The sequence below is a fragment of the Vidua macroura genome, chromosome 7 (assembly GCF_024509145.1).
Source record: "Vidua macroura isolate BioBank_ID:100142 chromosome 7, ASM2450914v1, whole genome shotgun sequence".
NCBI classification, from domain to species: Eukaryota; Metazoa; Chordata; class Aves; order Passeriformes; family Viduidae; genus Vidua; species Vidua macroura.
The window spans coordinates 40,426,808-40,442,240 of NC_071577.1; the positions used below are offsets into that span (position 1 = coordinate 40,426,808).

The window sequence follows — 15,433 nt, forward strand, 5'->3', positions numbered from 1 at the left end:
AGGGCTGGGCTGGGCTGCAGGGCTGGGCTGCAGGGCTGGGCTGCAGGGCTGGGCTGGGCTGCAGGGCTGGGCTGCAGGGCTGGGCTGCAGGGCTGCAGGGCTGGGCTGCAGGGCTGGGCTGCGCTGCACACCGAGCCCTGCCAGGCCGGCAGGAGCGGCTCAACTCGGCAAATTGCACCAAAACCTGTTCATGGGCAATTAACAGCCAGCAAGCTCACAGGATCACAGAATCACACAGATTCACCCAATCACACCATCACAGATTCACACAGGAGCACGCAGGATCACACAGGATCACAGAATCACACAGATTCACACAGAATCACACAGAATCATACAATCACAGAATCACAGATTCACACAAGATCACAGAATCACACAGATTCACCCAGCCACACAATCACAGATTCACACAGGATCACACCATCACAGATTCACACAGATTCACACAGGATCACACAGGATCACAGGTTCACACAGATTCACAGAATCACACAATCACAGATTCACACAGGATCACACAGGATCACACAGAATCACACAATCACAGATTCACACAGGATCACACAGGATCACAGAATCACACAGATTCATAGGTTCACACAGATTCACACAGGATCACACAGGATCACACAGGATCACACAGGATCACACAGGATCACACAGGATCACGCAGGATCACACAATCACAGATTCACAGAGGATCACACAGAACCACACAGGATCACACAGGATCACAGAATCACACAGATTCACAGAATCACACAATCATAGATTCACAGATTCACACAGGTTCACACAGGATCACACAGGATCACACAGGATCACACAGGATCACAGAATCACACAATCACAGATTCACACAGGATCACGCAGGATCACACAATCACAGATTCACAGAGGATCACACAGCATCACGGGCAATTAAAAGCCAGCAAGCACCCACAGTGTCCTGAAGATGAGGCCATCAGGATGAAACCCGGAGTTATGGCACCACTGACCACCACACTCAGTAAAAGTTTAACACCTTCTTCTCTCCATTGAAGAGATTTTGCCACATCAGGTTTCTGCAAAGCTTTGCTAGTCTGGAAACATCTTTGGAATTCATTTCCATGGGCCAGCTGGATTTAGAAACATTTAAAGAACCATAAGACTACAAAATGTATAACTTTGCATATTAAAAATATTCCAACACTATATTCAAATATGTGGGTCACGGAGTGGGCCAAAATTCACAAAATGCCGGAACTCTGTTGAATTTTAACACAACAACTCACGTTGCTGGCTTGTGATATTATGGAAACCTGGTCAGAAATGTTAATATTCATCACCAGCCTGGTGCTGTTCCAGAATTCTGTAAGAAACCTCTGAACAGGCTGCATTGGCTTTTGTTAAAGCTTCACCCTAATACATCAAAAGGCACTAAAATAATGCTGCCAGTGGTTGGAAAAACATTGCTAAAAATAAATATTTTCTCAGTTTAGGTAGAATTTCTCCTGTTCCATCCCTTCACAGCTAGCAGAAAAGTGTTGCCTCTATTATTCTTCCTACTGTTAAAAGGAAAAGTTGTCCCTTGATTGAGCTGTTCAATGAACAAAAGACAGAGTAAAACAACTGAAATTTTAACCATGATATTGTATGTGGAATTGAGACAATAAAAATAAATGTTAATAGGGAACTGACTCAAAATGTTAATAGGGAACTGGTTTTGTTCACAGTACACAGTGGAATTTCCATCTTTTCTAATTGCTTGCTTAATTATAAATATAGTAATTAAAATGCATTTACTGACAACCACTTTTCGGATCCCTGGGAAAAAAAAAAAAACAGGTAAAAAGCTGGGTTAATTTGGTCTTTTACTTGGTTGGAGGACAGAACATGAGGTTTCTCTCACAAGCAGGCTTTAACCAACACCAGACACGTCCAGGACGTTTGGGGTCTGACAAGGATGAAGAGCACAACAGCAAAAGGTATTTTTACACTGTCATGATGCTAAGCTCCTTCCTGCGATTCACTGGGGTCTGATTTACAGAAAAAAGCCAAAGCAAGTCACGGACTTGCTGTATCAAACCCGAGCTACGAGTCCCGAGCTGGTCCCACGGCCGGACACAGCACCCGAGCTCGGTGCTCTGCCCCGGGCACCGCTGCGCTGAACCGCGTCGTCTGAGGTAGACCAGAAACAAAAACACCATCACACGTGGAGAGACGGACAGCAGAACGCCTTCCGCTCTCGTCCCGCGGGAGCTGTCAGGCTTTGGAGTCCTCGGGCACGCAGAGCTGCGAGATCGTCTTCTTGACGCGCAGCGCGGTGAGACGCGCGGCGCCGCTGGCACGCCAGCACTCCCGCATCAGCCGGCCCAGCACCCGCAGCGCCTGGCACGGAGGGGACAGGGCATGGCAGGGGTGGGGACAGAGAGGGGACTGGGTACAGAGAGGGTGTGGGGACAGAGAGGGGACAGGGCACTGGCAGGTGTGGGGACAGAGAGGGGACAGGGCACTGACAGGTGTGGGGACAGAGAGGGGACAGGGCATGGCAGGTGTGGGGACAGAGAGGGGACAGGGCATGGCAGAGTGTGGGGACAGAGAGGGGACAGGGCATGGCAGGTGTGGGGACAGAGAGGGGACAGGGCATGGCAGGGGTGGGGACAGAGAGGGGACAGGGCATGGCAGGGGTGGGGACAGAGAGGGGACAGGGCACTGGCAGAGTGTGGGGACAGAGAGGGGACAGGGCATGGCAGGTGTGGGGACAGAGAGGGGACAGGGCACTGACAGAGTGTGGGGACAGAGAGGGGACAGGGCATGGCAGGTGTGGGGACAGAGAGGGGACAGGGCATGGCAGAGTGTGGGGACAGAGAGGGGACAGGGCATGGCAGGTGTGGGGACAGAGAGGGGACAGGGCACTGGCAGGTGTGGGGACAGAGAGGGGACAGGGCACTGGCAGGTGTGGGGACAGAGAGGGGACAGGGCACTGACAGGGTGTGAGGGATAGAAATGGGACTGGGTACAGAGAGGGTGTGGGGACAGAGAGGGGACAGGGCACTGACAGGTGTGGGGACAGAGAGGGGACAGGGCATGGCAGGGGTGGGGACAGAGAGGGGACAGGGCATGGCAGGGGTGGGGACAGAGAGGGGACAGGGCACTGACAGAGTGTGGGGACAGAGAGGGGACAGGGCATGGCAGGTGTGGGGACGGAGAGGGGACAGGGCACTGACAGAGTGTGGGGACAGAGAGGGGACAGGGCACTGACAGGGTGTGAGGGATAGAAATGGGACTGGGTACAGAGAGGGTGTGGGGACAGGAACAGCACTGGGTACAGACAGGGGCTGGGGGATAGAAATGGGGCCCGGGTACAGACAGGGTGTGGGACAGAAACGGGAGCAGGTACAGACAGGGTGTGGGACAGAAACGGGAGCAGGTACAGACAGGGTGTGGGGACACAGATGGGAATGGGTATAGACAGGGGCTGGGGATAGAGGGGGGACCAGGTACAGACAGGGGCTTTAGACAGAAACAGCACCTGGGGTACAAACATGGGGGACAGACAACAGCCAGAGATACAACCACCACCCCTGATTTCCAGTTTTAGTACAGGGAGATAAAGTGCAGCACTTTGAAAGGGTGACACAACAGCAGCAGCATCAATTAAGACCTGCCTTGGACAGCATTGAGCACTTGGTGCAAAGAGTTTTCTCTGTATTGATCTGAAGGAGAGCTAGACATCTGAACCTTCTAAATTCAGGAGAAGCTGGGTATTGAGTGCCCTATTTCTCACTGAAAAGTTCTGTCTAAATTTAAATTTGAAAACATAAATAACAAAATAAAACTAGGGAAAAAAACCACTACAAAATAAACCTAGAATAAACTAGGAAATTGCTTTTACCTCACAGCTTTGCCACTGGTTTGGAATACTTGGTCTGAGCTTCTGTTCACAGACAACCCTTCTCATATCTTCTATGGAAGGATCAGAAGGCACAAGGTCGTAGTAAGGCAGCTGGTACTCCTCAGTGATTCCTGGGGAAGAGTCATGGTGTAGGTGCCCATGGCAGGGGTGGAAGGAGAAGAGCTTTACTGTCCCTTCCAGCCCAAACCGACCCGGGGCTGGACGAAAAGGCCAAAGCCTCACCTCCAACAGAGCACCTCCGGGCTATCTCCCAGTACACCAGCCCCAGGGAGTAGATGTCTGCACGCTTGAAGGACTCAAAGATGTTCGTGTTCATCGCATCGTCCAGGATCTCGGGGGCCATGTACCTTTGGGGCACACAGGGTCACTTTGCTGGGGCAGCTCCTACAAGAGGCCACAGCTGTGCTGCCACGTGCCGGGGCCCTGTGACCCCTCGTGGTGCTGGCAGCTGTGCCCTGCCCAGCCCAGAGCACCGGGGGTGACCGGCACACCATGCCCTGTCACATGGACATTCTTCTCTCAGGACTTTCATAGAGGTGCACAGAGAGAAGAAAGAGAAAACAATTTCTATTTCTGCTCCTTGTTTTTCTCATGTAGAATGTGTTTAGAGAATTGTTTACCTGGGTGATTGCTTAATTAGAGTTTGGTGAGGATGGTTTTGAGTCTGATGGCCAATCCAATCTACCTGTGTCTGAACTCTCAAGAACAGGGTCACGAGTTGTGAGAGTTGGATACAGTAGTTAAAACAAGTAAGTTTATAGTTTTAATATCTTCCTTTATACAGTATATTAATGTATTATAACATAGTTATAATAAAGAAATCATTCAACCTTCTGAACTAGTCAAACATTATCATTTCTTCCCACCGGGTTCGCCTGCATCTTACAATAATGTCCCAGGTGGGGCAGAGAGCTCCGTGCCACAGCAGGCTCTGCAGCTCCCTCCGTCCCTCCCTCCGTCCCCCAGCCAGCCTCCCCGCGGGGCTGCGGCCACCCCTGCCCAGTGCCAGGGGTGCTGGAGGGCAGGGCTGCGAGGGGCCGTCCCCGCGGAGCCAGGCCGGCGGCGGCGCCGCCTCACCCACCTCCTGGTGCCCACGCGGGGGTTCTGGGGGATGTCGATGGTGTTCAGCACCGAGTCGTGCTTCACCGCCAGCCCCAGGTCGGCGATGGCGCAGGTCTCGTTCCTCTTCACCAGGATGTTCTTGGATTTCAGATCCCGGTGTGCGATCGCTGGCTTCCCTGTTCACAGCAAGAGAAACCGCCTCCAATTTTGATAACAACGGTGTGGGTTTTAATATAAGGAGCAAGGATGTAAAAACAGTTTTATTCAGTTTTGTTACCGTACCCTATAGAAATATTGAGGCCTATTTTGAGCCAAGCAAAGCTCTGCTAAATGTTCTCAACTTCAAAAGAAAACTTTAAGGGCATTTTTTTCAATATCTATATTTCAGGAATAAAACACAAAGAGATAAACTGGAAGTTCACCATCTAAATTAGTTTAGAAAATTACAGAATCACTGAATGGACTGAGTCAGAAAAGCCCTCTAAGACCACTGAGTCCCACCATTCCCTAGCACTGACAAGGCCACCACTAACCCTTTTCCCCACGTGCCACACTCACACAACTTTTTAAGGGATGGTGACCCCACCACTGTCCAGGGCAACCTGTGCCAGGGCTGGAGAAACCTTCCCATGAAGAAATTTTTCCTAATTTTTCCTTCATTAGCGCTCACTCCCCTTCAGCAGAGCTGGTTCTGTAGGCATCTCTTTAGAGGCGTGGTTAAAGTGCAGACAGTGGGAGCAGGAAGGGAACGTCCCTCTCCCCTGTCTCCACTCTCACTCACAGTTCCCCCTGGTGCCAGCAGTTTGGAAAACAGGATACCACGTCACCCATAAACGTTCTTGAGAACACTGAAGCTCCTTAAAATACTTGAAGGAAAAGCGGGAGGGAAGCACTTGCCTTGCGTGCCAACGATCTCCATGTGGAGGTGGGCCAGGCCGCTGGCCACCGACAGTGCCAGCCTGACCATGCCCTGCACCGTCACCGTGCCTCTGTTCAGGTAGTCGAACAGCGAGCCCTGCTCGTGGTACTCGGACACAAGCCAGAGCTGAGTCCACGTCCCGTTATCTGGCCAGAGGAAGCAGGAGTATTAAAAACGTCAGCTGGGGAAAGCCTTTCCCTTTCTGGGGAATGCAGGCAGGGAGGTGTGCCAGCCGTGGCCCGGGAAGGAGCTCAGGGCAGCTCAGGGCCGTGTTTCAGATGGAGCCAGGGCAGCGAAAGCTGTGCTGGGACAGACACTCAGGATTCAGTGAGTGTCATCACTGGGGTTGGGAACCACTCCAAGACCACCGAGTCCAGCCCTTACCAGCCCTGCCAAGGCCACCACAGAGAAGCAGAGAGCGATTTGGGCTGGAAGGGCTCTCCAGGAGGCCGGAAGCTGCGCACGCCGCGCTGCTCACCCTTGTTGTCAGCAGCAATGAAGCCCAGGATGTTTTCATGCCTCAGCATGACCGTCTGGTAGATCTCTGCCTCCCGGAACCAGGACCGCTCGTCTCTGGAGGAGAAGATTTTCACAGCCACGTCCTCCCCGCACCACTTCCCATGCCAGACTTCGCCAAACCGTCCTTTTCCCACGATTTCCTGCAGGACAATCGTCCTGGCGATGGTTCTCTGGACCAGCAGAGGCAGGCCTAGTGAAAAAGAGAGACAGGCACCTGTGAAATGGCTCCGCTGGGACCTTCAAACCCCAGGCTGGCTTTTCCCAGAGAGCACTCATGGCTTTGCTTTCCAAGACTGCCAAGGGAAAATCCGCTCCCAACCAATATCTCCTCAAATCAGAATTTTTGATATTATGTCCCAGTGTCTGTACATAGGAAAAACTTTCTAAAACCCCAATAAAAATCTTAAAATTTGGCCTGAACTACTCCATTTGGTTTGATACAGACTGCAGCTGTCCTGCAGTCAACTAGTTGCTCTACTCTGGCTGAAATTTTTGAAAATAAAAATAAATTATTATAGCAGCTCCACTGTGCTTTGCCAGCCACAAACCCTGCCTAGATTTGATTCTGTGTTTGTTGGGGAGTTAGAAAGGAAAAAAATGAATAATTCCTTGGGGTTTTTTTGGGGGTTTTTTTGTTTGTTTTTTTTTTTGTTTGTTTGTTTGTTTTTGGGGGGGTTGTTTTGTTTTGGTTTTGTTTGTTTGTTTGTTTTAATAACTGCAACCTTGATTTTGGCTGAAGTCAGAACAAATCACCCCGGTGTGTGGGGCTCTGACTCTGCTCAAGTCCAGCCCTGTTCCTGGATCAGGGATGGCTGGGAACAGTTAAAAACTTCAGCATAAAAAAAGCCAAAGTCCGCTCGTTAGAGCTGTGAAAAGGCATTAGGGAAGAATAACAACGTAATCCTCAGAGGTATGCAGCTCATGGAAATAAATTAAATTAGGCACCATTTGTACATTTTTCACTTACAAATAAAAGCAAGCATAGTTTACATACTTTTCAATAAAAGCTCCAGTTAGGGAAAGTTGGACTATACATCCCAGACATGTCACAGGTCAAATGAGCTGGAGTTTGTGAATTCCCACCTCATTTTTAGGTTTATTTGGTTTAACAATTTCTCAATAGCAACGGAGGCATCACAGTAGGCAAGATATCCGAAATGGGGAAAATGTTAAAAAGATGAACGTTCTGCTCAAAACAAGAATTTGGAGGAACGTTATTCTGCTATGAAACACAAAAAATTTCATCAGCAGCATCCTGACCCGCCCAGGTGAGCTTAGCACCTTTCGTTATCAGCCGGCAGCGCTGGGTTTCACAGTTGGTTCTGATTTCTGAGCGAGTTCCCTTTTCTAACGCCTCAATATCCAACGCAGAACTGAGTGTTTGCGGTTTGGCAGAGGAGGAGCACCCAAAGCCCCACCCAAAGGTGCGGGGTGCCCGGGTGCGAACCCCGCGGCGGCGGGCAGCGCAGCGCGCCTACCGGAGCCGGAGCCGGAGGTCGTCATGTCGGAGATGAGATCCTTCAGCGTCTTCCCGGAGCCCACCAGGCTGCCCTCGCAGAGCGGCTCCTCCACGTTGGGCGGCTTGGCCCCGCGGCGCCGCCGGCCCCGGGCCGTGGCCAGCAGCAGCCCGGCCAGCAGCCCCAGGGCGCAGAGCGGCACCGCCACCGCCGCCGCCAGCGCCGCCGGGCGCCGCCCCGCACGGCCCGCAGCCTCCGCCGCCGCTGCTGGGAGACACGCGGGACAGCCGTGACACAGGGCCCACAGCGACGGGGACAGCGACGGGGACACGGGGACACGGGGACAGCGACAGAGACAGCGACAGGGACAGCGACAGCGACAGCGACAGCGACAGCGACAGCAATGGGGACAGGAACAGCGACAGGGACAGCGACAGGGACAGTGACAGGGAGGGGAACAGGGACGGACTGGGGCTGCAGGGCTGGGACACAGCAGGATTCACACCATCACACAGTCACACCATCACAGATTCACACGAGATCACACAGGATCACAGAATCACACAGATTCACACAGGATCACACAGAATCACAGATTCACAGAATCACACAGATTCACACAATCACACAGATTCACACAATCACAGATTCACAGAATCACACAGATTCACACAATCACACATTCACAGATTCACACAGAATCACACAGAATTCACAGAATCACCAGGCTGCAAGAGACCTTCAAGATCATCGAGTCCAACCCAGCCCCAACACCTCAACTCAACCCTGGCACCCAGTGCCACATCCAGGCTTTGTTAAACACACCCAGGGGTGGTGACTCCACCACCTCCCCGGGCAGCCATTCCAGAACTTTATCACCCTTTCTGTAACGAACTTTTCCCTAATATCCAGCCTAAATTTCCCTTGGTGCAGCTTGAGACTGCGTGCTCTGGTTCTGTCAGTGCTGCCTGGAGAAAGAGCCCAACCCCACCCGACTACAACATCCTTTCAAGGAGCTGTAGAGAGTGATAAGGTCACCCCTGAGTCTCCTTTTCTCCACTCAGTGTTTTCCCACTGTAGTCCTGGCCAGGAGACAGAACAGACAGAACAGACCAGGTTTCTGTAAGTGAGGGAGCCTTTCCCCCACACACCTGCTGTGCAGGGAGCTTGGTCTCAGGCCAGCAGTCTGATCACCACCCAAGGAGCTCTGTATCAAGAAGCTCTAGGGAATCCCACTGCTGAGGGATTCACTTGCACAGGAACACACACACACACATTTCCTTTAATGTCCCCAAAATGTGAAATAAGTTTAAAAAAAAATCAACCAGCATTTTCCCCCCAAATAAAACAAACCAGAAATGTGACCCATAAAAGAAACCTCAACACTCAGAGCCATGAGTACCAATGAGATCTCAGGGCTGCAGAAGATGTAAGAATCACAAACTCCACCCCATGCCAGGTCACTCCTTCCCTTCAGGGAGAAGCTGGGCCTCAAGCACACCTCAGCCTGGAGTTTGAGAGTGAACACAGTGATGTGGGGGTCTCAAAAGCAGCAGGAAATGGGCTCAGCACCCACTGCTACCTTCCTGCAGCCAACACCACACCAGAACAACTGTGTTCTGTTCACCAGCACAACTCCAACCCTCCTGAACACAAAGCTGGTACGTTTTGTTCACAGGTTTTTCCTTTAATGACTTCAAGAGGCTGCTCCAGGGATGACCCAGGAGGTTTGTAAGAGGATTTATGAGCAGGACTCCTCCTTGGAACTGCTGCTTGTTAACTGGCATGCTGGGATCTCCTAAACACTTTTCATTCTGTTTCCACAGGGCTGAGGTTTCCCTGAAACAGGGATGGAGTACAGCACGGAGAGATCCCCTGCCCCAGGAACTCTGGTACCTCGCTGAACCAGCCCTGCCACCCCAGCCTGTGCAGGGGACACTGTGCAGGACAGCAGGACTGGCTCTGTGCAGGGACTGGCTCTGTGCAGGACAGCAGGACTGGCTCTGTGCAGGGACTGGCTCTGTGCAGGACAGCAGGACTGGCTCTGTGCAGGGACTGGCTCTGTGCAGGACAGCAGGACTGGCTCTGTGCAGGGACTGGCTCTGTGCAGGACAGCAGGACTGGCTCTGTGCAGGGGACACTGTGCAGGACAGCAGGACTGGCTCTGTGCAGGGACTGGCTCTGTGCAGGGACTGGCTCTGTGCAGGGACTGGCTCTGTGCAGGGGACACTGTGCAGGACAGCAGGATTGGCTCTGTGCAGGACAGCAGGACTGGCTCTGTGCAGAGGACACTGTGCAGGACAGCAGGACTGGCTCTGTGCAGGGGACACTGTGCAGGACAGCAGGATTGGCTCTGTGCAGGGACTGGCTCTGTGCCAGCCAGGGGACAGGCTCACAGCGGGCACAGAGCACAGGACATGAGCTGTCCCCTGGCTGTTCAGCACTTCCCCTGTGCCATCCAAGCCAGCCTCCTCCCCGCAGGGCCTGTCAGACTCATTCCGGGTGGGAATGAGGTTCATTCCTCCCCAGCAGGGGCTGCTGAAGACAAACACGCAGGCGGCGCTGACCACACCACGTCAGCTCTTCCCACCAACTGCTGAAAAACAACATGACATGAACAAAATAGAAGTTTATTGTTCTTAGGCCACCGCAGCAACAAAAACAGTGACAAAAGGAAAATCATGAGGAGGCTTTGAGCAGCGAGAGCTCTCTGTAGGGAAGGGCCTGGGCAGGGCACACTGGCAGACTGGCCCCAGGCTCAGCGGAGATCCTGCTCCAGCAGGGACCTGCGTGCCCCAGGAACAGCCCTGCCCCTGGCAGCACGGCCAGCAGCTCCAGCAGGGACCTGCGTGCCCCAGGAACAGCCCTGCCCCTGGCAGCACGGCCAGCAGCTCCAGCAGGGACCTGCGTGCCCCAGGAACAGCCCTGCCCTTGGCAGCACGGCCAGCAGCTCCAGCAGGGACCTGCGTGCCCCAGGAACAGCCCTGCCCCTGGCAGCACGGCCAGCAGCTCCAGCAGGGACCTGCGTGCCCCAGGAACAGCCCTGCCCCTGGCAGCACGGCCAGCAGCTCCAGCAGGGCTGAGGGCGCTGCACGGCCAGCAGCAGCACCCTGCACTAGTGTGCAGTACTGCACACCAACACTGATGCTCTGTCCATTGACTGGCTAGCCAAGAGCAGAGGCTGGCACGTTGCCACGTGGGACCCAAAACCAGCACATCTGGCAGTGCTCAGCACTTTCACAATGTGGTGCACTTATGGTCCAGCTTCTGTAAACAAAATTGTACTTGCAGGCAGCAAAAAAAAAAAAAAAAAATTCTTTTTTCCCTCCAGTGGAAAAGACATTCTCACACACAGCATTTGCTTTTGACACTGTAAAGCTTCCACTGCAAGGCTTCCAAAAGCCCTGAACTGTGTGTGTTCCCAGGCTGCTCAGAGGCAAAATTACATATTCTTTCCAATGTAGTAGGAAAACCTATTGCATTCTATTAATGAGGAGGCTCTAGTCAGCTCTACAGAATACTTAAAACCATTTCAAAAATACAGTTTGGGCTGGAGTCTAAAATTAAGTTTCTCCAGCTTCCACCGTGACTGCAGACTCCACTCACCATTGTGCAGGAGGCAGAGATCACAAACTCTGTCTCCCAGATCTCAAATATGGCCCAAAAATCCTGTGAGACACAAATCTACAGCTGTAAAAATCTAGTTCTGATTAGCATCTACTCAAGGCAGCCTGTTCCATGCTGAGGGCACAGTGGTGAGTTCTGCAGAAAAACAGGAATGAGGGATGTCCAAGGGGGGATTTATCATGGGAGGTCCCTCGAGGCAGCAGCACTCAAGGTGTTTTCTGCAGCCCTGCTGTGACAGGACAGGCTGATCTCAAGTCACCTGCTGGGGCAGAAAACATCCCAGCTAAACCAGCAGAAACCTGGAGAGGAATCCAGGGTGACACAGGAAAAAACCAATTACTGCAAACTCATCCTGCGCATCAACATTTTCACCTGCCAATACAACGTGCCACGATGAAATCCCTGCCCACAAGAAGCAGCATATAAAAGCAGAGATCCAGGTTTAATCCATCTTTAAAGATTTTCAGACACTGTGGGAAGAAAAAAAAAAAAAGAAAAAAAAGGGAAAAAACCCCAAAAACCTGAAGGGAAAAGTCAGCTCCTGTCACCCAAGGCCCCAGCCCAGAGCCCTGTGCTGGCTGGGGCAGGCGTTGCCATCTGCAGCTCTGCCAGGGGAATTCAGGCACAGGCACCAAAGCACACACTGCTCTCTGCCTCAGAGATCCTCTCACTGCTCTCCAGGCACCCCTTCACAACATAAAGCTTTGCTAATTACAGTCACAGAATCCCACAGCGGCTTGGGTTGGGAGGGACCTTAACCCTCAGCTGGTTCCAAGCCTCTGCCATGGGCAGGGGCACTTTCCATCACTCCAGGCTGCTCCCAGCCCCATCCCACCTCTGAGCTGGGCCAGGCCAGCTCCAGGGAGAGGAGCTGAAGGGTGGGGTTGTGTCCCAGAGGGACACAAAGGTCCTGCCTCGCCTAGCAGGGGTGGGCACCATGCTGGACCTTCTCAGGGTTTCTCCTCCTCCAGGAGAGTCACTCCTGCCTAAAGGCAAGCTTTTCGTGCCCACGTGCTCCACTTTTAATCTAGAACTTGCTTAATGGAGGTAGATAAATAGATCAGCAGGCAAGTGGGCAGATATATATGTATATACATAAATTATATGTATATACATACAAAGGTAGAAATAGATATATATACACACACAAAGAGATATATATATATAAGGAGATTGATATAGAAAATAGAGATAGACATAGAAATAGAGAGACAGAGATAGTTATGGTTAGAGATAGATAGATAGATAGATAGATAGATAGATAGATAGATAGATAGATAAATAGATAGATAGATATAGACAGATGATAGATACATAAATAGAAATAGATATAGATAGATAGATAGATATAGATAGATAGAAGATAGAGATAGATGATAGATAAATAGAAATAGATGATCGAGATAGAGATGGATAGATATAGGTAGATAAATAGATATAGGTAGATAAATAGATATTGATAGATGATAGATATAGATATAGATAGATATAGATATAGATGATATAGATATAGATATAGATATAGATATAGATATAGATATAGATATAGATATAGATATAGATATAGATATAGAGAGGGAGAGAGAGAGGTGATACAGGTGTGGCACAACAGACCTTCCATACCAGGTGTCTGTACCAAGTGCCACTTGTCAGGTGTCTGGGACAAGGGGCTGGCCCTGGAGCTGTCCCCAGGCCGGTTCCTGACAGCCTGAGCTGTGTGGGGAAGGGCTGTTGGGAAGGGCCAGCACAGAAACCGCAGAGCACTGCTGCAATTCCCAGTGACACGAGCTCCCCTGAACCTCCAGAGCAAAGCGCTCAGGTAAGAATTCAGCCCTTTTTTTTGAGGACTGAAATATGAAACTAGAGGTTTTGCAAGCTCAAGTGCTGGAACAGCAGATGTGCCTCTGCTGCTCCTCTAGAAATAGCAGCTTTCTTCCCAGCTTGGAAAAACTACCATGGCACTTTATTTCTAGAGCATGACCACAAATAGTGTGTCCCTTCTGTGGTCAGCTGAAAGAAAAACAATGTCCCAGAGTGACTTGATGATGCTTGTATCCCCAGATAGATGCTTGTCTGTGGGGATGCAAGCATCATACAAATTATCCTTAGCACCAATTAAATAATCCTGATTCCTGCCCCACGGCACAGGTGAGGTTGGTACCAGGGTTCACCAGGAGGTGACAGTGCCCAAGGCTCCCTCAGCAGCTCCCCCGTGGTCTGCCCAGCAACAGCCTTGCAAATTCCACTAAGAACTACATCTTAATTTGCATCTTAAATTCAAGTTACAATCTTAAATTGTGAATTAATTTGCATCTTTCTTACCTGCAACATATCTCACTGTTGTAAGTATATAAAAAGGTATTATCTGATAAATAGTATATTTTTCACCTTTTTAAAAAAAAAAAAGTCTGGATTAAACAAAAATCTTGGGAAGAAGAACAAAATAATTAAACTAAAATTATGCTAAAAACAGTAGAAATATTTATCAGTAGAAAGCACCAAATCAACTTCATTACAGAGCTTCGAGGCTGGCAGACTCACAGGCTGCCCCAGCTGGGTAGCACACAGGGCTCCTGCGAGTGCCAGCCTCTCTCCTCCCTCTCGTTAGGACAGGAATCTCACACTTCCCGTCCCTGCTGAGCAGGGCTCGGTGACACCGGCGTGACAGCGCGGAGCAGCCGCCTCACACTGTAAAATGCAGGCAAACCCAGAGGGGAGAAATGCTGATGTGTGACTCCAGCTCAGAAGGATGAATGATTTCTTTATTATAACTATGCTATAATGCATTAATATGCTATTTAAAGGAGATACTAAAACTACAAACCTACTTCTCTAACTATCATCTCTAACTCATCCACAACTCGTGCCCCTCTCTGAGAGTCCAGACCCAGGTGGGTTGGATTGGCCACCAGGCCCAAACAATCCACCATGATCCAACCAAGCAATCACCCCAGGTAAACAATTCTCCAAGCACGTTCCACATGGGAAAAACAAGGAGCAGAAATAGAAATTGTTTTCTCTTTCTTCTCTCTGTGCACCTCTATGAAAAATCCTGAGAGAAAGAGAAATGTACTTGCCACAGCCTCCCAGGCTGCTCACCTCAACCACGGCCACCCAAGGCTCAGATTCTGAAACTGCCTCAGCCACAGAGGTCCCCGGCAGTGCCCTGGGGTGCCCCACTGCTCCTGCCCTAAGAAAACCCTGTGCCCGTAGGACATGGAAGCCAGCGTTCGGGATACCCCTAGAAATGCAAGAAGTCCCCTCTGCTGCAGCAGAGCTGCAGTTTGTCTCCTGCTGTCTGAAAGCAGCTGGGCACAGCCCGCAGTGTCCCAGCCAGCCCCCAGAGCCCCGGGCAGGCCCCCCCAGCGCCCGGAGCCGCCACACGAGCCCGGGGCCAGCGCTGGCCGGGCGGCACTCACCCAGGGGCAGGCGCAGCGTGATGTTGTTGCAGAAGTCGGTGTAGCAGCACTCGGTCTTGGTGATGTTCTTGGAGCTGTGGCAGAAGACCTGGGCGTTGAGCTCGGGCAGGGACACGCAGGACTTGACCACCTCCTCGCGCCCGTTGGCCAGCATGACCGAGGCCCAGCAGGCGCCCTCCGTCTGGCAGGTGAAGTTGGTGTTCTCGCACAGCTGGCACACGCACTGCAGGCCTGGAAAGCAGGGCACAGCCGTGGGGACGGGGCCCTGGCACGCAGGCCCCCGGGGACACCGTGCCAGCTGGCTGGCCACGGGCACCCGTGCGAGCTCTGGCACAGGGCCCGTGCTGGGAATGGGGTCCTGGGCTGCAGCAGGAAGCCAGGTGTCCCAGGTGTGCCAGGACACCCCCAAGAGCACGGGTCCCCAGCATCCACACGTGACAAGGGTTTAAATCTTGGTCCCGGGGGATTTTATAGATGTCGTCTGTCTTTTGTGGTGGAGAAGTCTGGCCACCCCAAGAAGCAGTTCCCC

At 51.7% G+C, this 15,433-nt stretch overlaps 1 protein-coding gene across 3 annotated transcripts; it reads right to left on the minus strand.

Moving 5' to 3' along the window:
* Nucleotides 1-1,857: 1,857 nt before the first annotated feature.
* Nucleotides 1,858-15,073, minus strand: ACVR1C (activin A receptor type 1C). Of its 3 annotated transcripts, XM_053982231.1 has the most exons (8): nt 14,905-15,073; nt 7,880-8,122; nt 6,361-6,591; nt 5,861-6,028; nt 4,983-5,139; nt 4,124-4,248; nt 3,881-4,011; nt 1,858-2,373 (listed from the first exon to the last, which is right to left on the minus strand). In XM_053982231.1, exons 1-8 carry the CDS (start codon nt 15,056-15,058, stop codon nt 2,248-2,250), a joined length of 1,335 nt encoding a protein of 444 aa, XP_053838206.1. In that variant the 5' UTR covers nt 15,059-15,073; the 3' UTR covers nt 1,858-2,247. The 3 variants fall into 3 exon arrangements, with proteins under 3 accessions (XP_053838206.1, XP_053838207.1, XP_053838208.1); XM_053982232.1 differs by lacking the exon at nt 7,880-8,122; XM_053982233.1 differs by lacking the exons at nt 6,361-6,591; nt 7,880-8,122.
* Between the last annotated feature and the right edge of the window lie 360 nt (nt 15,074-15,433).

Bases quoted from the DNA above. Each gene is read 5' to 3' on its own strand.
- ACVR1C (XM_053982231.1), bottom strand. From the start codon at position 15,058: ATGCTGGCCAACGGGCGCGAGGAGGTGGTCAAGTCCTGCGTGTCCCTG. The intron at 6,592-7,879 runs GTAGGCGCGCTG...CTTTTTCACTAG, and splicing joins GACCTCCGGCTCCGGCTCCG to GCCTGCCTCTGCTGGTCCAG. The intron at 4,249-4,982 runs GTGGGTGAGGCG...TGTGCCCCAAAG, and splicing joins CCCCGCGTGGGCACCAGGAG to GTACATGGCCCCCGAGATCC.